The following is a 22,735-nucleotide window of genomic DNA, read 5'->3' on the forward strand; positions in this document are numbered from 1 at the left end:
AATATTGTGCACCTGGCCACTAGTTTCCAAATAATATTCCTCCAGCATTTTCAAGCCATTGTCCCATTGTATGCTAGCCTTTAGTGTTACAGTTGAGAAGACTGAAGCCATTCTGATTCTTGAGCTATTACTTTGTTCTGTGTAAAAGGCAGTCAAGTATTCACCCATTGTTCAGGGCCATTAGTGGACCCTTTTAATATGAAAACTCATCCAAAAGTTCTGGGACATTTTCTTAAATTCATTCTTTGGTTTCGTCTTCTTCATGTTCTCTGTCCTCTTTTCTTGAACTTTTCATCCAGATATTGAACTTGTTTCTAAATTTCTTTTTTTATTCTCTTGTTCTTTCTTTTTGCTATACTTTCTCAAAATTGCCTTGACTTCTTATGAAATTATGTTCTTGTTTCATGTCTGCAATATCTCATATCTCTGAATATGGTAGTGATGTTTGTTTTAATTTTTTTACTCCTTTACCAAGAATATGTTTTGTTTTTTTTTAAATATATTTTATTGGTTTTTTACAGAGAGGAAAGGAGTGGGATAGAGAGTTAGGAACATCGATGAGAGAGAAACATCAATTAGCTGCCTCCTGCACACCCCCTACTAGGGATGTGCCTGCAACAAGGTACATGCTGTTGACTGGAATCGAACCTGGGACCCTACAGTCCAAAGGCCATCTGTCGCTCTATCCACTGAGCCAAACCGGTTAGGGCTACCAAGAATATGTTTTTATTGATTTTAGGGAGAGAGAGACAGACATTGGTCAGTTGCCTCTTGTACACACCCCAACTGGGGATTGAACCTGCAACCTGGAAATGTTCCCTGACTGGGAATCGAACCTGAGACCCTTCAGTGCACAGGACTACACTCCAGCCAACTGAGCCATGCCTGCCAGGGCTGTTTTTTTTTGTTTTGTTTGTTTTTTAAGTTATTTTTTCCTTAGTGGTCTGTTTCCTCCAAAATTTTTTCCCCTCCCTGTTTATTTTGGTCATTATATATTTCCTGCTGGAGAAGCCTTTCCCCAGATGTCTGATAATCCTTATTCTGTGCTTGGTGTTAAGGTGGAGAACTAAAAGGTTTCTGAATAGCACTCACTATTCATGGGTGGGGCGGCCTGGCTGGCTGGGAGCTTCAGGTAGGGTTATCTGACTGGACCATTTCATTGGGCTGGTCTGCCTAGAGCAGTGGTTCTCAACCTTCCTAATGCCGCAACCCTTTAATACAGTTCCTCATGTTGTGGTGACCCCCATTTTCATTGTTACAAATTGAACATAATTAAAACATAGTGATTAATCACAAAAACTATGTAATTATAGACATACGTGTTTTCCGATGGTCTTAGGCAGTCCCTGTGAAAGGGTCATTCGACCTCCAAAGGGGTCGCGACCCACAGGTTGAGAACCACTGGCCTAGAGCATGACTGCATGGTCTCCAGGATTTTGTCTTTAGTGGTCTTGGCCTCCATTATGAATGTACATGTTCCTCATATCCCAAGGCTCAACTATGCTTTGTGTCCCCCAAGACTGTCACCTTTCTAAAGAAAAAGCTCCAGACTTTTGCTGGGTACAAAAGGGCAGTCGCCTGGCTGGGGGTCTAGCTGCTTTTTCCTTTCTTTGTAATACTTTAGGTATCATTGATTCAAGAAGTACTTAATTCTTACCACGTAGACTATTGTGCTGGGAACTTTAGAAGATTAAAAGAACCAGATCTGGATTCTGCCATTAAGAACTTCCCAGACCAATACAAGAGATGCATGCAAACATCTGTGCTGGGATGCTCAGGGTCACACACAGGCCAATTCAGTGGTTTATGTAATACAGATTTTTTTTATCATATCCTATTTTTTAAATTTCTTTGGGTTTATTGATAAAATGGTTTCTAAAAACATATCTTAAAAAACCCATCAAAATAAAGTGGACAAGTTTAAAAATAGCTACTACCAAATACCTTCCTTTGAAGATTTTTTTTTTGTCATATGATTCAACTTTTGACTGATTCTGAAGACTTTCAACTAGTTTTCCTTATTTTAGTTCCTGCCTTTTCTTGTCCCCATTTTTAATGGTACATACATAATGCTGTTAATTCTTTAGCCTTTTGGGGATTTATTGGTGGGTTGGTTCTCTAGTTTCCCTGCTGCCTACATACATAGATACATATACATGCATGCATATATCTGTATGTGTGTGTATATATGTACATATATATTTTAAGACAGGTATAAACCCACAAGGCTAGGAAGAAAGAGGAAAAAAACAGGGTTTTAACTTCCAGTAGTGAAGCTGACAGAAAAATAGCAAGAGTCTTGGGAGACATGAGAAAAATGAGTTCTACGCAGGCGGCAGGGAAAGTAGAGAACCAATTTACCAATGAATGCCCAAAAGGCTCAAAAATTAGCAGCATTATTTGCCTGCACACACACACACACACACACACATTGTTTTAGAGGTGTTTGGGAAGGGAGTGAAAATAGATGAGTGTGTTCAGTCTTTACACAGGAGTCTTAATCTCTGTATTTATCTCATCTCTTTCAACTAGACTGCAAACTCCTTGCTTTAGCTTAAGTCAGATACATAATTTTTTATATCCCTCTCAGCAACTAACCACCTACCATAAGTATGTCATAATTTGTTAGACTTGTTATGTAAGGCAGTGATGCTAAGTGACTAAATGTGTAACAAGTTGGTAATCTTTCTAATCCCCAGGGAGTTGATGTGCTATGTCCCTAGAGCAGTCATTTATACATAGTTGTATTAGTTCCTATGGTTTGCATATTGAGAATGATTGATATTCTATTTGGATACACATACCAGTGATGGCGAACCTTTTGAGCTCAGCGTGTCAGCATTTTAAAAAACCTTAACTTAACTCTGGTGCCGTGTCACATATAGAAATTTTTTTATATTTGCAACCATAGTAAAACAAAGACTTATATTTTTGATATTTATTTTATATATTTAAATGCCATTTAACAAAGAAAAATCAACTAAAATAATGAGTTCACGTGTCACCTCTGACACACGTGTCATAGGTTCGCCATCACTGTACTATACTGATGGGTACTAAGTTTATGTTTGATAATGTGAAAATGTCCTCAGTGTTTAAGGCTTATTGATAGTGGGTTCCATTATCCTAATTGCATGAATGATTTCACTTCACCACGGATTTCTCATGGTAACAATTACTGTTAAGTAGAAATGAAAATGGAGGATGAGGAAAGCAACTTAATATATTTGTTCCCTTCCCTTTCCTTCCTTGTTCTTCCTGTTAGTTAACTGTTATTAATGAAAACCTAATTAAACTTATCCAAAGGTGATATAAATCTTTATAGTAGCTGATATACACTGAGTGGCCAGATTATTATGACCACCTGACGTTTGTAGGCAAATTAGCTATAATTTCATGCTGAGGTTGCTTGAGGGTTAGAACATTATAAATTGGGAAGCAGATTGTTTACCACGACATGTTTCCAGTTGCATCATGCAGATGGCAGAGTGAGAATTTCACGGAAACAGCATAAAAGCATGCACCCCACATGCATGAGTACAACCCTTCAAGCTGGTGGGGGCTGTGTTAGGTTTAGGGCATGTTTTCCTGGCATGATTTGGGCCCTTTAATTCGTGTGGAACAACATCTGAATAGCACAACATACCTAAGTATTGTTGATGATCAGTAATTAATAAGTAATATATGATCAGGTTCATCCTATCATGTTGATGGCGTATCCCAATGGAGATGGCTTCTTCCAACAAGACAATGCTCCATGCCATGGTGCTCGTATTGTGCAGGAGTGGTCTCAAGAACATGAGGGAGACTTTACCTTGCTTAGGTGGCCCCCACAATCACCAAATCTCAATCCAATTGAGCATTGGTGGGACGAAGTTAAAAGAGCCATCAGGCAGCTGGTTCCACAACCATCCAATCTCACAGAACTGGACAGTGCTATTCATCAGGCATGGTGTCAGGTTCCTCACATCACCTTTCAACATCTCGTGGAGTCAATGCCAAGAAGAATCGCCGCAGTATTGAAGGCAAAAGGTGGCCCAACGAAGTACTGATGGGGTGGTCGTAATAATCTGGCCACTCAGTGTATATTAGCTATTTAATATTTAAAACAATAGATACTTGAAATAGTGTGCACTCTGTAAAATTCAACCTAGTAGACATAAATGAAATGAGTACTTTGACAACTATGTCCTAGGCTATGTTAGAGAACAATTGTATGTCTTATTTATTATCATGTCTTTCTAGTCCTAACAGGGGCTTCACAGAAATGCACTGTATGAGTGGCCACTCTAATTTTGTATCTTGCGTATGCATCATACCTTCAAGTGACGTACATCCTCATGGACTAATCGCCACTGGAGGAAATGACCATAATATTTGCATTTTCTCACTGGAGAGCCCAGCACCACTTTACATACTAAAAGGTCACAAAAACGCTGGTGAGTATAGTGCTTTGGTGTGTTTCTATTTGAAAAAAAATTTATCCGTTTGAAAGTAAAGTTTACAGATAATTTTTTCCTGTTTTTTTGTTTGTTTGTTTTCATATTTGTTAACCTATTGCTAATAGGCTTGGTAGTAAAATCCTTTTTTGGATCAGAATTTTGTTCTATAAATTCTGATACAGATTTACTGTTATTAGTAAAGTTTATTGTGCTTACACAGGGGTGGACAAAAGTAGATTTAAGTGGTAATACAAATAATACAGTAAATAATAAATAATATATGAATAAACTCCTTTTCCCATACTCACAACTGTAAACCTACTTTTTGTCCATCCCTGTGTATTTAAAAAGTAAAGTGTTCAGCCCAGCCAATGTGGCTCAATGGTTGAGTGTAGACCTATGAACCAGGAGGTCATGGTTTGATTTCCAGTCAGGGCATGTGCCCAGCTTGCTGGCTTGATCCCCAGTAGGGGGCGTGCAGGAGGCAGCTGACCGATGATTCTCTTTCATCATTTTATATCTCTCTCCCTTTCTGAAATCAATCAAAAAATATTTTTTAAAAAGACTAAAATGTTCAGTTATAAAAGGAAGAGGTGTATAATTTTGATATACTTTGTGATTTTGGATTTTTGGCTATTTTGTGCAAGGAATTTACTGAAGAAACCTAAGAGTATTTTTAAATCTTCTGACTATTATGTTTATTTATACAGCAAAAACAGATGTGTTTATAGCTCTGGTGTCGTTATTGAAGAGGAATACTTTTGAATATCATTTTCTGTGATTTGTGTATACTATTTCTGATTCTGAAATTCCTGAATTTGTGTATGGCTTAGCAGCTCTTTGTTATAAAATGATGTTTAATCAATGGAGTATGTGCACTTATTTTTTAATGTATCTAGAATAGTTTGGAACATCTGTAAGCAAATAGTATGGTCCATAAACACTTTAAACTTAATTTCATTGAATTTATAAAATGTTTTTGTATGTATGTATGTGAAATCTTCAATACAGAGTGATTCAGATTTTTTTTAACTTTCTTCTAGAAATCTTCACTATATACAAAAGTAGAGTGGCCAGGCAAAATCTCATTTATTATCAAATATCCAGTGAATGCTTACATTTACCCAGTTGTCTAATGAATGTTCTTTTACAGTTTGTTTCACTGGTGATCCAAACAAGGTTCTCAGGTCTTTCAGCCTGTCAGTTTCTTTCCCTTTTCCCTCTCCATTAGAAACCAGCTTATTATACCTGTAGAATGTCCAACAATCTAAACTTTGCTGATTAGAGCCTTTTTGTTCCCTTTAACATGTTCCTCAGTCCCCCATATGTCTTGTAAGCTATTAGTTAAATCTAGAAGCTTGAACAGGTACAGATTCAAGTTTCTGGCAAGAACACTTTATAAGAAGTATTGTATATTTAACACATCCATTCGGAGGTACATAAATATCTCTTTTTGCGATGTTGAGATTGATCAGTGGGTTCTAGTGTTGTACATCCATTCATTATAAAATTCCCATCAGCTTTTTAGCGCCTATTGATGATCATTGCATAGATCCAGTATTATTTAATTAATATTTGCAAAATGACTGTACGCTATGTCCTTATTTCTGCATTTAATAACTAGCGCTTTTCTATATAGAACTTTTCCACATCAACTCTTTGGTTACCATGTGAGAATTTTATACAGAGAAGCCAGGTTAAATGCTTTCCTTGCCCCCTTTCCCACTTCTTTTACTGGGTTTCAAAGTAAGTTGGCTCCCTAACATTTTTTTTCCCTTTTTGATTTCTCAAATTGTCCCACATTTGGCCATTGGGATCTTTTAAATGGGCTCCTGTGACCAGAGAATAAATCTCCATCTCCTGCAGTGAGTGAGGATGCACTTTCTGACACTGTAGGCTGAGAGGAGAGATCTAGTGTTTCGCTATGTTGTGTGCAGACTGTGAATCACTCTTGTAATTTTTCAAGTCCTTTGCTTAGCCCATCCTTCATGGAACCAACAGTGGCTGCATACAGAGCCTCATAGTTGCAGTACCCTGTCACTCTACTCCTGAGTTCCTCTTGTGCGTGTTTAAATTGTAACGGGTGGGCAACCGTTTTGTGAGTGCGTGCCAAAACCAGCAAAATCTCTGACTCAGAATTCTGTGTGCCAACCCTAATTTTTTGAGAACATGTTACGCCTACTTGATATCTCTTAAGGTGTACGTATGTGAAGAACCTTGAAGAAATAATAAAATTAATTTGAGCAACAAAAACAGTATATGATGATGAAAAATACATTTATTTTTTAATGTATACATGTACACTGATAGTCCGACAGAAAACTTTATGGATCTGGTCGGATCTAGGAAGGCAGGGAGAGTTAAGGCATAGGCATAGAAATTGCTCTTCACCTCTCTCGTCAAATCCATGCTATGATCTTTAAGATAACTTGTTATGTAAAATTATTTATTTATCTAAGATGCACCTACACTGAAAAATAAAAAAGTCGATATTAAGAAAAAAATTGTAAATGGAAGATTATAAGAGAGGGTTTTGCGTGCCAGCAAAAGTTACTGGCGTGCCATGTTTGGCACGCGTGCCAGGGGTTGCTCACCCCTGAATTATAACCTTCCTCCATTTGGCTAAAGCAGTTATGCTAGTTTCAGTCTTCTTTGGCCTTGTAGATTAATACCATTTATAGCATTACTGCAGACAGTCTGCCATTTTTAATCAGAATTCTGTCTTTTTTTTTTCCGTGTTTTTAGATGACTCTTCATTTATAATTTTTAGCCTGTATAATTTTACATCAATAAAACATTAATTAACTATTTCATTACTATTGAACACTCAGTTCCAGTTTTTTTTGGTCATAAAGTGACCCTAAGTATCTATATAAACAGCATTTCAAAATCATTTGCATTGCCTTCTTATGTGGTTTCTTAGATTGTGCAACCCACTTACTTAATCCTGTTCCCTCATTTACAGACGATGAACCTGAGGTTGAGTATATCCCTGTGGTCAGCTCAGAAGTGTCATCTGTAGTACTTGGATCAGGCAGTCTGACAACAGTCTTGATCAGTGCACACTTCTGCATCTCCATTGAGTTAAGCCTTATTTGGCTAATATACTATCACTGTGTTTTTTAAATTGCAATGCTTTAATAACTAACAAGATTGAACTTTTTCTATATGAATGCCTTTTTTTTCCTTTAGTTTGTAGTCTTTCATCTGGAAAATTTGGGACATTACTTAGTGGCTCATGGGACACCACTGCTAAAGTCTGGCTGAATGACAAATGCATGATGACCTTACAGGTACAGTAGTTCTGTGTGAATGTGCTGGATAATAATTAAGTATGATGACTTGGTGGCAACTTAAATTAATATCCATTTTACTTTCAGGGTCATACAGCTGCAGTCTGGGCTGTAAAGATCTTACCTGAACAGGGCTTAATGTTAACTGGATCAGCAGACAAGACTATTAAACTGTGGAAAGCTGGGAGATGTGAGAGGACTTTTTCAGGTAATAGAGAGTAGACAACTTTTATAATCTCATTGCTCATATGTTTAGAAGCTTGAAAGTGGTAGTTGAAAAACATCACCCACATATCTTTTTTTTTTAACCCCCACCCAAGGATATGTTTTATTGATTTTTTTTTAAGAGAGGAGAAGAGAGAAATAAACATCAGTTGGTTGTGTGTGCCCCCCACCCCCCCAACACACACACACACACAGCCCCACTGGAGATCAAACCTGCGACCTAGGTATGTGCCCTCACCAGCAACCTTTTGGTGCATGGGACAATGATCCAACCAAGCCACACAGGCCAGGGCACCCACATATCTTTTTAAGATATAATGAGACCTCTCATTAAACAACCAGATTGAATAGTAAATAGGTATCTGATAGGCTATAATGTGTGCATGTGCTTGTATAAACTATATATATGTAATTTGTGGATGCATTATGCTTTTTCTTGTCCTTTGAACATGTTCAGTTTGAAACTTCAAAGCATAAGCCTTATTGATGATAGAGCATTAGTGTTAGCTTCATCTATATGAAGGAATACATAAGTGCTTTTATTAATATTGAAGTACATTGTTTATTAATACATTTCAAGCTCTATGTGGTGGTTTAGGTGGGTAGTCTTTTTAAATCTCAGCTATTAAATAACTTCTACACTGAGGCACCTTCTGTGTAATATTAGTATTGCTGATTTATCTGTGGGGCACTTAGATTTTTTGTATGAATTTTTTTTTTCTTTTACTTAAAGCTTCTTCCTCTTTTTTAAAAATGTTTTTATTGATTTTAGAGAGGAAAAGAGAGGGCGGGAGAGATACAAACATCAGCTGCCTTCTGCATGACCCCCACTGCCAGGGATAGAGCCGACAACCTGGGCATGTGCCCTCACCAGGAGTAGAACTATGACCTCTTGGTGCATGGGCCTATGCTCAACCGCTGACCCACACTGGCTGGGCTCATTTACTATTTCAAAGTTGATCACCACCCTGGAGGATAATACTGCAAGGTGTGCCTTTGTGAAGATGAAACTATCTATAGATGGAAAATGGACAGTGAGTTATAGTGGGCATCTCTGTTTTTGTTTCCATACATATATGTGTATCAAGTTGTTACTAATCAGTGATAGCTAATCTAAATTAGCAAATACTGAGCATGGGAAAGGTTTGACTTCTGATCCTTTTTATTAGATGACTAGCTTCAGGGAATGTTTTATCTCTAAAAAAATGTAGATATTTTCTACAAGACTTCAATTAACATGGAAAGAAATTGAATTTTATCAAGTATATCTCCAGTTACATAATTAAAAACATGCAAGAAGTTTAGTCCATAAATTTTTGTCATTTTAAAAAATCAGTAATCATTGGCTTTTATTTTATCATTTTAATGCTTGCATTTATATGAATTGTGAAATGCTCCCAATGATAAATCAGCAATGCTTGGCTGAATATTTGCATTTCGGTTGAATTGGAGTGGTAGAAGAAGTTTAAATTTGATGGAATCAAGAGATGTAAGATAGCCGAGCCCATAGTTCAATTGATGGAGTCTTGTCTTGTACACCAAAAGATTGCTGCTTCGATTCCCAGTCAGGGCATGTACCTGGGTTGCAGGTTCGATCCTTGGTGGAGGCATGTATGGAGGGCAATTGATTGATGTTTTTAGCTCTCCCTTCCTTCTCTAAGTGTGTCCTCAGGTGAGGATTAAAAAATAAATATATATGTATTTTTTAAAGAGGTAGGATAATAAATCAGGAAACTTGAATTCCTGTTTTAGCTTTGCCACTAATCTTGTTTTAGAGAAAGTAATCTCTCAGCCTATTTTTGCATATTTTAATAAAGTTTACTTTTCTTTGATGGTTTTAATATTTCAAACTTTAATTACAGTCTTTTGTAATCTTAGTTTTTAATTTTCTCTGGTGTTTTAGAAATATTAATTTCAGTATTCTGTGGTAAGAAATTTAGGGGATATTTATTCCTTGTTATGTTTTCTGTTATATTTGAATATTGTGTATGTTATGAATTAATCTTGTTACTGGGGAAGAAAAGTTGAACTCTCAGGTAAAAAATGAGAGTTGTGGAGATCAAAATTCTGTTTCTGGAAGGTTTTAAGACAGAATTTGGAGAAGATACGATGAATATAAAATAACTTCCCAAGACTGGTAAGAAATATAGCCAAATCTGAAATATAAATTTGGGTTATCAGGCTTTCCTACTGAAAAAATGAATTTTTCAAATTTGAAATCACGCTTTACTATTCACCAATGTGTTTTACAATGCTCATGAAATACAATGAGCCATAACCCAAATAATCTATTTTATTGATTGACATAATTTTTTTTAATACAGGGCATGAAGACTGTGTAAGAGGTTTGGCAATTTTGAGTGAAACAGAATTTCTTTCGTGTGCAAATGATGCCAGTGTTAGAAGGTGGCAAATTACTGGCGAGTGTCTCGAAGTCTATTTTGGACATACAAATTATATTTATAGCATATCTATCTTTCCAAATTGTAAAGGTAAGATTATTTTATACCATGTATTTAAAATTTTGTATTAACCTTTATTTCGTCACACTCGTAAGGTGAGAGAAAGAGAACTGATTACTTAAATCAATTTACTAACTGTAATTTGAATAATTTAGTGACTTTATATTTTTTCCTAAAGAAGAAAATGATATGATCATCTTTATATTATTTTACATTTGATGGTTGTGAAAAGTTCTTAAGTATCTGAGGAAAGGTTTTACATAATTTATTGGTGTTTAGTATGTAAGATGAAAAATGTATAAAAACCTGTTTTTTTTAAGTTATATAAAAGTGACAAATACATAGAATCTAAAACTATAATTTAAAATACTTTAGAGCCCTAGCTGGTTTGGCTCAGTGGATAGAGCATCAGCCTGCGGACTGAAGGGTCCCAGGTTCGAATCCGGTCAAGGGCATGTACCTTGGTTGCGGGCACATCCCCAGTGGGGAGTGTGCAGGAGGCAGCTGATCGATGTTTCTAGCTTTCTATCCCTCTCCCTTCCTCTCTGTAAAAAATCAATAAAATATATGTTAAAAAAAATAAATAAAATACTTTAGAATTTAAAAAAAAACCTGTCTAGAAAGATGGTATATATACATGTACTTAATTGTATTTATTCAACCTAATTTTTTCTGTATTTGTCAATTTCAGATTTTGTGACAACAGCAGAAGACAGATCTCTGAGAATCTGGAAAAATGGGGAATGTGCCCAAACAATCCGACTTCCAGCTCAGTCTATATGGTGCTGCTGTGTGCTTGACAATGGTGACATTGTGGTTGGTGCGAGGTATTTATTTTCTAGTCAATCAATAAATAATATGTGTCTAGGACTGTGGTGGACATTAGAGTGCACAGAGATAAGTCATAAGGAAGTTCAGGTGAATTGGAGAGACTGTATGCACGATTCTGGTACTAAACAAGAGTAGTTGGCCTAACAGCTTTTACACTAATGATGCTGGAATTATGTCAGTACTGCATGTTGTACAGTTGAAACTGAATGCAAAAGAAGTCAGCAAAGGTAGAGATTGGTCTGGGAAAACTTTCTGGAGAAGAAATGTAGATGGGATTTTGAAAGATAATGAGTAAGAAGGGAAATGAGAATTTTCATTAAAAGAAACTATAAGTAAAGATGTAGCATGGGAATGAAAGTGATGTCTTAGGAGAGAAAGGAAAATGGTAGAGGACTAATGCTGGGGAAAAGTAGTTAATAGGTAAGATGGGGCTTACTTACCGATTTAGTGCTTGGGTTAAAGGGTTATTGCTCTTAAACAAGGAGTGAGATGATTAAAGTAGGACTTATGAATTATTAAATATGGATGTTTTATGTAATTGGTGTTGACAATGGGAAGGAAAGCCAATTAGAAAGCAGCTGCAGTATTAAGGGTGTAAAGTTATTAAATATTGGCTCCTTCATGGCACTGGATAAGAGACCAAAAATGAGATAATTCAGAGGAAAATGATCAGAAATGGGGTGAAAGAAAAGGATAAAGCTTCAAACTTTTGGTGATTGGAAGTGTGCGTTAAGAACAATGGGGACAAGGGAGAACTTGTGAATTGGAGAGACCGTATGCACGATTCTAATACTGATCAAAAGTAGTTGGTGTAACAGTTGAAGGAAAATAAACGAATTGAAAGGGCGAAATTGCTGTTAGTGGAATATTATGCAAGAAACAACATTTACTGTCGAATTAGGTAGGATTAGTATATTTGAAAGTGGCTAACTTGCTTCCCCACCCCAAAATTTAGAATTGAGAAATCATGCAAATGAAGTCATTTTTCTGAGACCAAAGGTGCCATCTAGACCAAACCCCTTGATTTGGGGTTATACTGCTAGTTAATGGCATGCGAAAGGCTGATTCCATGTTTCCCTGAGGAACAGATATTGAGCATCTGCTACGTCCTATGTTGGGTACTCCTACCTTTAATAAAGTAAACCCACCCACTACCTTCATATACTGTAACACCTATTGACTTTTAAAGTATCTCCAAACTTTTATGATGATAACTATTTAACTTGGAATTAAAATTTATGTTAAATATATATTCTCTGACCTTGCCAATAATTTTTCCCTAGTCTTTTTTTTTAATATAGTGCTGTTTCTGATTGTTTGATTTTTAAAGAGAGAGGAAGAGAAAGAGAGAAACATTGATTTGTTGTTCCTCTTATTTATGCATTCATTGGTTGATTCTTGCATGTGCCCTGGCAGGGGATCAAAACCTTCGAGTATTGGGATAATGCTCAAATCAACTGAGCTATCCAGCCAGGGCTTCCCTAGTCTTTTTTCACCCTATACATTGCTTTACTAGTAAAAAATAATACAGGGCAGTGTGTGCTCAAGTCAGCATAGTGCAATACTCAGCAATAAATACATAGTAACATTTCTCATGTTCACAAAGATTCTTTTTGCTTCGGATCACTCAGGAGTGATAATGTTAATAAACTCTGGCAGTGACTTAAAATCATTTTGTTTTTCTTTATAGTGATGGTATCATTAGAGTGTTTACAGAATCAGTGGATCGGATAGCAAGTGCTGAAGAAATCAAGGCTTTTGAAAAGGAACTCTCTCAGGCAACCATTGATCCCAAAACTGGTGATTTAGGGAACATTAATGCGGAGCAGCTTCCTGGAAGGGAACATCTGAATGAACCTGGTAAATATTTCCATGTTATCTATTAGTAAAAATTGTTAGCAGTTATTCCAGAATTTTGGAGTGATTAAAGCAGGAGTCCTCAAACTACGGCCCGTGGGCCACATGCAAATACAAATATTGTATTTGTTCCTGTTTTGTTTTTTTACTTCAAAATAAGATATGCGCAGTGTGCATAGGAATTTGTTCATAGTTGTTTTTTTTTTTAAACTAGTCTGGCCCTCCAGCGGTCTGAGGGACAGTGAACTGGCCCCCTGTTTTAAAAGTTTGAGGACCTCTGGATTAACGTGATAGGGAAAAAAGGTTGTTTCATTTGGTGTAGAAGTCATTGGTGGGTAAAACTTCTGGCTCCCTAGTTCACAAATCAAGGCAGTTGCATCAGAGGGTCTGGTAGTCGTGTTCTTTACCAACACATAGTTGTAGTTTTAAAAAACAAAAGCCATCTGCCCTCAAATGTCCTTTATGAAGCGTTAAACATTAATTTTATTATAACTTCACCCCTTTAGTAAACTTAAAAAAATATTCTGGGTGACAGAAGGTAAATTACACATGTGGTGCACCGAAGCTCCGTGGCATCTGGAAGATCAGTATTTGTGCAGTCATTCACATTGACGGCTGAACTATTGGCTTTTTTCATGGGATGCCATTTTTATTTCACAAATCGACTAGTTATTCAGGCTTGGGTATTTGGCAGGCATTTCTTAAAAATGAACAAACTGAGCTTGTCACTTTAAGGAAAACAACTGATGATATTTGTTGCCAAAAATAAAATTCAAACTTTCTAGTGTGAATTGGAATTTTAGAAAATCTGTAACTCCTCACCAGGAGTTTAATGGTTTTCCAATGCTTATAAGACTGTTCTAATGATATCAATTGTACTATTAACAGTGTGATCTTTTATTTATATAAACATTCCATTGATTTCTGGAGAGTAAAAGTGTGGGAGGAAGGGGAGGCGAGAGAGAGAGACAGAGACAGACACCCCCATGCGAGAGAGACACATTGATTGGCTGTCTCCTACACACACTCCTACCAGGGTTGGGGAACCTGCAACTGCAGTACATGCCCCTGACCGGAAACTGAACCCACAACCCTTAGGTCTGCAGGCCGACGCTCTAACCACTGAGTCAGACCGGCCAGAGCAACAGTGTGATTTTTTTTTTATCCTCCTATCTAATAATAGACAAACATGGTAATTGACCTTACCTTCACTATGCCTCCATTGACTAATCAGCACGATATGCAAATTAACCGCCTACAAAGATGGCAGCTAATTTGCATACTGCAGGCAGGGCAGGACAGCGCCATCCCACCTGCCGGCTGCCATCTGGGCCTGCTATTTGCAACTCGGGGCGGCAGGCGTCCGTGTGCGACCTGACCTGGGGCAGCACCCCAACCACTGGATCGGCCCTGCCCTGTGTGCAACCCGGGGAGCGGGCCTAAGCCAGCAGGTGGTTATCTCCTGAGGGCTCCCAGACTGTGAGAGGGCACAAGTGGAGCTGAGGGACATCCCCCTCCCCCGCCAGTGCACAAATTTTTGTGCACCGGGCCTCTACTATTAAATAATAAAATGTGTAAACATGTGGACAGTCTGCATTTCTCATTTAATATTTTCCAAATGCCAGTTCACGGTGTTACAAAATCATGAATGGGTAAAAGATCTGTTCAAAGTGTAAGAGAGACCAATGGATTTTAGTTTAATAGAGCATGACAAAGTCATTGGTATGGTTTCAGATTCTAAATTGTAACCTTTAAGAACCTGCTACTTGCACAATATCCATGTTTTTTCTGAAAAGGTTCTTAAGCTAGTCTTCCCTTTTTTAACTTTTTTCTTTTTCTTTATATACTTCTACCAGAACAACAGATTGAATGCACAGGCGGGTATGGTAAATCCAGCTGTCTTCTATTAGGGGAGAGAGAGTAAAGAGATTTACAAAAATGGAAAACAATGCCAGTGTTTTCACTGAATTTCTAAAAGAAACTTATTTTTTTTTTTAAATATATTTTATTGATTTTTCACAGAGAGGAAGGGAGAGAGATAGAGAGTCAGAAACATCAATGAAAGAGAACCATCGATCAGTCGCCTCCTGCACATCTCCCACTGGGGATGTGCCCACAACCCAGGTACATGCCCTTGACCGGAATCGAACCTGGGACCTTTCAGTCCGCAGGCCGACGCTCTATCCACTGAGCCAAACCGGTTTCGGCAAGAAACTTATTTTTTATTAAAATGTTTATTCAGTATGTAGTGGATTTATTATTGTTTTCCAGGAAGTAAATATATTCTCATTTTTAATTTCAAATCCAATAAATTAGTTGATACAACCCACATTAAAAGTTGATCTTTGGGCTTCTGAATAACTTTTATGACTATAAAGAGATCTTGAAACTAAAACTTTAAGAACTGCTTCCTTAATACCGTGTTTTGATATTTTTACAATTCTTTACAAAATACAGTCTTTTTGTCATATATATACCGTACATACAAGAAGTATTTACGAAGTGCCTAATGTGTGACCGGCCTTGTTCTAATATCTGGGAATACAACAGATAACAAAAGATACAAAAATCTCTGTTCTCACAAATTTATATTCTACATGAGGAGACAGATAATTAACAAGTAAATTTAGATGTCAGATAATAAGTAAAGTACTATGGGAAAAACAAGGCCAGGGTTGTGGCTATTTTATCATTTTAAATAAAGCGGTCAGGAAACGTGTAATAGGATAGTACTAGCTGCTGTAACAGATAAACCCTGATGTCAGTGGCTTAACAAGAAAAGATTATTGCACATGTAAAGTTCGGTTGATGGCAGAGTATGCTGGAGCATGTTTGTAGAATAATTTTGCTCTTCAGGGTCATGGGGACCCAGGCTGATGGAAAGCACCATCTTCAACATGTGATATCAAAGGTTCCTTGGTTATAGACTTTCATCCATCAAACAGGGTAAAAGGGAGGGTAGACAGTCATGGAAAAGGCCTAGAATAGGCCTATATCACACCCACACAGATACCAGTGAGTGTGTACTCAGTGTGTAACCCCCGAGGGAAGGCAAGGGGGCTGAATAGAGAAGTAGTCTCTGACCTGACAGCCACAGCCCTACTCTATGGAACAAGAGCATGACTCTGGAGGACAGCAGGGTCTTTCCCACTGCAGGCTTTGCTGAGAACTTGACATTCAGTAAGGTCTTTAAGGAGGCAGGGAACAAATCTTGCCAGCACCTGTGTGTGTGAAGCGTGTCAGGGGCAGAATAAATAGCTAGTGCAAAGACTCCATGGCTGAAGTAGGATGGTGGGATGAGGGTAAGAGTAGTGGAAGGTGAGGTCAGAGAGGATGGGAGAGGCAAATCATGTTTGTACACCACTCCAGTCACATAGTCTTATCAAGAGTGAGTTAGGCAGTCATTGAAGGGTCTCCAGCTGAGATGTGTCAGAAGCTCCTTAAACTTTTGCAAGAATTTCTGTGGTTGCTGGATTGTATATAGACTGTAGGGGACCCTAGGGCAGTAGTAGGAGGACATTGAATAATTCCAGCTGAGAAATGATGGTGGCTTATTCCACAGGTATCACTGGAGATAGTGAGGAGAAATAGTTTTCTAGATATATTTAAAGGCAGCTGATAGAATTTGCTGAAGGATTGGCTATGTGGCTGCAAGAAAGAGGAATCAGACTTTACACTTTTGGGCCTGAGAAGCTAGAAGAATGAAGACTCTACTGGAATGAAAGTGTTGTTACAAGATAGTAATAAAACTTGTTCTAATTTTGATGGGCTAGCTGTTTTCTAGAATCAAATTTTTTAACCTTTATTTAATAGTTTCCTTTAACCATTCTTATGCCAGTTTCCAGTACAATTTAAAATAGTTTGATAAAACTTTCTACTAAACCAAAACATACATTCTCTTTTATGTATAAATTTTAATGTTAACAATTTTCTATCTAAATGTTTTTAAATTTTATTTTGCCGTTCTATCTTTGATTCTCAAAATTTTTATTTTAAGGTTCTAGAGAAGGACAGACCCGTCTAATCAGAGATGGGGAGAGAGTCGAAGCCTACCAGTGGAGTGTCAGTGAAGGGAGGTGGATAAAAATTGGTGATGTTGTTGGCTCATCTGGTGCTAATCAGCAAACATCTGGAAAAGTTTTATATGAAGGGAAAGTATGTTGACTTCTTTCTAAATACCTTTATCTTAAAGTATTCAACAAATTAAAGGTTTTCTTTTCCCTTTCTCCATGCTAATACACTTTTCTCATGTTTTAACATTTAAAAATATATTTCTATGGGGAAATTATCTTTTCCTGTCTTGAATTACGTTTTTTAAGAATCTTTTCCATGTACGGAGGGCTGCATTTCACAGACAGATTCGGCATTATTTATCTTTTAGTAGTAACCATATAGAAGCTGTCCCCAACCATTTTGGATTAGGAGGTTCTGTGCCAGCTTTCATCTAATGCTGCATGCCTATATTTAACTTGTAAAGGCAGAAGGGACCGTCAGGGCAGTGCTTACAATGCCAGAATGTTTTGGTGAGCCGGGCATGGTAACAGCTAATACTTTTGGCCTTGAGATCAGCCAATTGGAAACCCCTTTGGCCTCAGAATTAATGTCGTCATAATCTTTCCCTCACCTCCGTCCCTAGTGAAATGTTAATCTTGCAGCTCGCTCAAGTAGTTGCTATTATGATATGCCAAGTGAAGATTTTAACAATGCACTTTGGAGAAAGTTTAAGGACTATAATTATTAAAGTAAAGAACGCATAAAATCTGTGTTATATATGACATTAATACATATGAACATACAAGTTAGTAATCATTTATCTCCTTTTTATATTCCTATTAAAGGAATTTGATTATGTTTTCTCAATTGATGTCAATGAAGGTGGACCATCCTATAAATTGCCATATAACATCAGTGATGATCCCTGGTTAACTGCATACAACTTCTTGCAGAAGAATGATTTGAATCCCATGTTTTTGGATCAAGTGGCAAAATTTATTATTGATAACACAAAAGGTCAAATGTTGGGACTTGGGAATACTAGTTTGTCAGATCCATTTACAGGTAAGTTAGGGTTTGTATTAAGTCTTAAAGTGCTTCTTTCCATCAGTGTTGGTTAACTTTCTTTTTCTAATGTCTTTAAATGCCCATTATGATTAGCTGTTTAAATAGAAACCAAGATCCTGCAGTAGGTTTTTAATTCACATTCATATTTGCAAACTTCAAATTATACAGTAATTCTGTATCTATAAAAATGATTATAAATTGTCCTGTTACAAAAATACAGCCACACTAAACGAATAATTTTAAAAAACTTTAATTTAGTCATTTGACATAAAAAGAAACTTCTATGTTCCTTTGTATATTTAACTTTTTAAAAAATATATATTTTGTGATGAAATTTACCAGTTTCCACATGAGGCTGAATTGCTTAGTTGTGCATCACATCTAAGACTGGACTGTGAGTATTTAGATTTTATAAGTGATTTATATTCTACATGTTCATTTTAAGTCAGTTGTTTTTAACAGCATAGTATCTAAAATTTTGCAAATGGGATTAGGTTCTCATGCTAGTCCATAAATTACAATGCTAGTAGTATTAGTCTGAATTCTGGGTCCCAGGAACCAAAGCTATCGTACAGAATGAAATAAAACCCTTCCTCTTTTCTTAGGTATAGAGCGAGCTCTAAATAAAATTTAGAAATTGGTACTGAATTGTTATTGTTTGGCCGTGGTCCGTTTGACTCCATTTTTCATATGCTACTACTGTTCTTGTTTTATAAGGAAGGGTCTCATGCCTTCTTCCAGTCTCAAGTCCTTATATAGAGCTGTCCTTTTTTCTTCTTTCCTGATGGACACTCCTTGTCCCCAAATTATCTCTTCTTTTCAAAATTCCATCATCAGTTCCCATAATAAAGCTAATTTCATCTGCATGTTGACTTGAGCAGGATGATCAGTCTGACTCACTACGGAACTATAAATGACGCAGCCTTCCCAAAAACTGCACTTTACAAAAGAGTGGTGGGAGGTATTACCTGGACATTTCTGTTGGTGGAATTTCAGACTACAGTGCAAAAGAGGGAACACATGATTGCAGTATTGTGTAAGCTATTTGCGAGACTGAGGACAGATATTAAAGCATCTGGTTCTATCTGGAAATCTGACACTATTTGGTTTTTTGCTCTTCTGAAGCTTAACTTTATAAGTATCTTTACATATATCTTTTTTGTAGACACCTCTGATTATTTCCCTAGAGGTTCTAATAAAACTTATGCACACACACCATGCATTTGTAAAGGTATAATTGGAAGTCTGTTTTCTTTCTAGCACTCATCCCCTTTGTAATTCCTTTCTCCAGTAGGTTGTAAGCTTCAGTGGATACAAGCAATCATGTTCTCTGCTGGATCCCTACACTGAATGCACTGCTTGACACATGAATTAATGAATCCAGGGGTTTTCTAAAAGATTAACATTTGATGCCTGTGGTTCTGATAGCAAAAGCAACAGCAGGAATTCTAGTGAATTTGAATAGGAACAGGAACTGATTGTATGTATATATTACTTGGGTCAGAGACTACCTGCAATTTTCTTTTTCTATTTGAATTCCTGGTCATTTCAATATTTAAATGTAAGGGCTAAGATATAGTAAAGTATTAAAGTTAAGAAAACAAAGCTCGGAAAATCACTGACATTTTAGTTTCTTACTAGTCTTTTCAACTGTAACACTTTTGACTATAATTTGTTATTCTCCCATGTAACAGTCTTGTTCTTCTGTTTTCCTCCAAGCTTGGAGTCTTCTCATGTTTCCTTTGTTTGCATACACAGGTGGTGGTCGGTATGTTCCAGGCTCTTCATCTGGCTCTTCTAACACAATGTCTGCAGCCGATCCTTTTACAGGTGAGATGCAGCTTTGTTTAATATACCTCTACTAAGTGCACTTTATATGATAGGGTTTTACACTTGGAGATGTTATTCAATAACTGACACTTCATTATCTGTATGTCAGATTTTGATGGATCTCCATTTCTTTAACTTCTAAGTTTTGCTCATTCCTGGAGTACTTTTGCGACTTTCCTCGTGACTTTTTAATAGCATATTATTATAACTCATCATTTTCTCCAGTGGTCCTTCTTGCCAGGAGGGTGATTAAGAGCATAGGTTTTTAGAGCCAGACAGACCTTGGTTCAAAATTTGGCTCTACCACTTACTTGCTATGAGGAATTGGCAAGTTACTTACCTTGTCTGAGCCTATTTTTTTTATCTGTGAAATTAGATACTAGGGGAGCCCACCAACCAAGACACAGGATAAGTGCTATCATTGGCAAGATGCTACCAATCATGAGCAGAGAAGGAGCCATGTGAGTCCCTGATACTGGATGGAGCAATGCAGTCAAGAAGTCTGCCCAGGCATATTTGCCTTAGTGTGGAAGGAGACAGTTCACCAGCTACCCAGGATTAGTCTTCCTAACCTAAGTTACTAATTGCCTTCATGAAGCCCTAAAAGTGTTGGTGTGTGTCTTCAAAGTGACTATTGACCAAGGTACGCATGCCTCAGCATCACCATTACTGGAAAAAATGGCCAGACTTGGACTTTAAGGCAGCTGAAGAAGTCTGTTTTCAGAATAATATTTGATAATATTTTATGATGCTGTTGCTGAATCTTCATCAGAGTTCCTGGACAATATATCAAGCTTGGGAAGAGATTTATGGTATCTATTGGCCTTGCCAGCATACAATCCCATCTAAATCATAGATTGGATCAACACACAATTTTGGCTTAGTGTCGTGAAGTTGTGAATTGCTCTCAGTGAGCTATCTTTCTCCTGTGAATGAACTGGTGGACCAGATGCAAATAGCTGCACCCTGTGCATTGATCACTAGTATATTACAATAACCAACTGTTAAGCTAAATGTTGTGATGGCGCAATGACTGTTAAGGAAGTCTTTGATGACATGATGCAATTTCAAAAGGTACTAAGGATCTGAAGAGTAGATAAGGTGGTCACTTTCTCTGTCGGTATATTCAAGCCTAGTAATGCGCTGAAACTTAGAGAAGAGTTTCCAAATCTCATTGGCAGATGTTTTTTTGGAACCGAAAGAACATAACAAGCTTCAAATAATACCAACAAAATCAAGAGAAGTCCATCATAACTGGAGCATGTCTCACTGTTGCACAATGTCGATATCTCAGAAGATGCAGTGATTATGGAGATATGCAAGATGGCCTATTCAATAAATGTCCAAGAGAGTTATGGAATTATTAGGGTTACTGAACTATTATAAAAAATAGATAACAGCACCCACCAAATTGAGATTATGAAAATTAAATCATATAATAAAATACATGTAAATTATTCTAGATGGAAAAACATAAAAATATATTTAAGCCCTCAATGTATGTAGCTATTATTATTGTTGATGATGTTCCCCCAATTTTACTAAAAGCACTGAGGCCAAAAGGCTTGTCCATCTGGCTTACAACTTAAGGTCCATCTTCAGTCTTTATTCTTTTCCTTATTTATGTGATTGTCAAATTTCTAATATTAATTAGAATCATCTGGGATGCTTGTTTGAATTACTTATCATAAGGTCTTACCCATAGATTTTGTCACACTAGATTAGTGAAGAGGTTAAAAATACTCATGCTGTGATCCCTCATCCATGGATTCTGATTAAATTAAATGGCCTTGGGTGTGGTTTGTTGTTAGGTTGTTGTGAAAGCTCACTGTAGGTTTCTAGAGTGAAACCCTGGGAATCTGCATGTTGAACAGGTGACTATCTCTAAATGTCAGAGAACCATCTTTAGAAAAGTGTGTGCTTACACTCTGCCTCAGAATGCCTTGGCAAGTTATTCAGCCTTCTTGTAACAAAATATTACAAGTAGTAGTGGTATCTAATTAATATTTAAATGAGTGTATGTATATAAGATACTTAACATGTTAGCTGGCATATAGTAAAACCTCAATTCCTGTTATTTTTTGTTCTTTATTTTAATTCTATTTACATTTTTTAAAGTTTTTGTATTTTAGTTTTGCTTGCTTTTTCTGCATCTGTTACACTGGTTATACCAATCCTAGATATTAAGTCAGAGGCTAAAACAATACTCATCTTTCTTCTTTCCATAAAGGCTGGTCTAGGACTCCGAACTTCTCCAAATTTTGCTGATTCTCTCTCTATACTTGCTTTTCATATTTCTTTCTTTCCATTTTCAAAGAGACAGCCACAAATATAATCTAAAATATGAGACTGGGCTATTGTCATAGCATCCATAACTCTTACCGAGTCTCTTTTCTGCTTGTTGTATGTGTCACTAGAATAGTGTTAACATTTTATTATGGAAACCTTTTAATTTCTCCAATTCACTAATGCTTTTGTAATTCATTTAACTTCTGTAATTATCCCATACTAGTGGCCCGGGGCACGAAATTCATGCATGGGAGTGGGGTGGTGTCCCTCAGCCCGGCCTGCACCCTCCCCAATCTGGGACCCCTGTGGGCAGTCAGTCGGACATCCCTCTCACAACCCGGGACCGCTGGCTCCTAACCACTCACCTGCCTGCCTGCCTGATCACCCCTAACCACTCTTCCTGCCAGGCTGTTCACCCCCAACAGTCCCATCCCCTCCCCCCACC

The 22,735-nt window shown here is 37.1% G+C and overlaps 1 protein-coding gene across 1 annotated transcript in view; it reads left to right on the plus strand.

Moving 5' to 3' along the window:
* PLAA (phospholipase A2-activating protein) overlaps positions 1-22,735 on the plus strand; it is a 38,232-nt gene that overhangs the window by 6,734 nt on the left and 8,763 nt on the right. The window contains exons 2-10 of the mRNA XM_006770994.2: positions 4,246-4,439; positions 7,635-7,735; positions 7,823-7,943; positions 10,285-10,452; positions 11,114-11,249; positions 12,944-13,113; positions 17,108-17,265; positions 17,949-18,168; positions 19,930-20,001. Of these exons, the coding sequence (XP_006771057.1) occupies positions 4,246-4,439; positions 7,635-7,735; positions 7,823-7,943; positions 10,285-10,452; positions 11,114-11,249; positions 12,944-13,113; positions 17,108-17,265; positions 17,949-18,168; positions 19,930-20,001 (1,340 nt within the window). The remainder of the gene's footprint in view (positions 1-4,245; positions 4,440-7,634; positions 7,736-7,822; positions 7,944-10,284; positions 10,453-11,113; positions 11,250-12,943; positions 13,114-17,107; positions 17,266-17,948; positions 18,169-19,929; positions 20,002-22,735) is intronic.

The sequence above is a fragment of the Myotis davidii genome, unplaced genomic scaffold (genome assembly GCF_000327345.1).
Source record: "Myotis davidii unplaced genomic scaffold, ASM32734v1 scaffold325, whole genome shotgun sequence".
NCBI lineage: Eukaryota > Metazoa > Chordata > Mammalia > Chiroptera > Vespertilionidae > Myotis > Myotis davidii.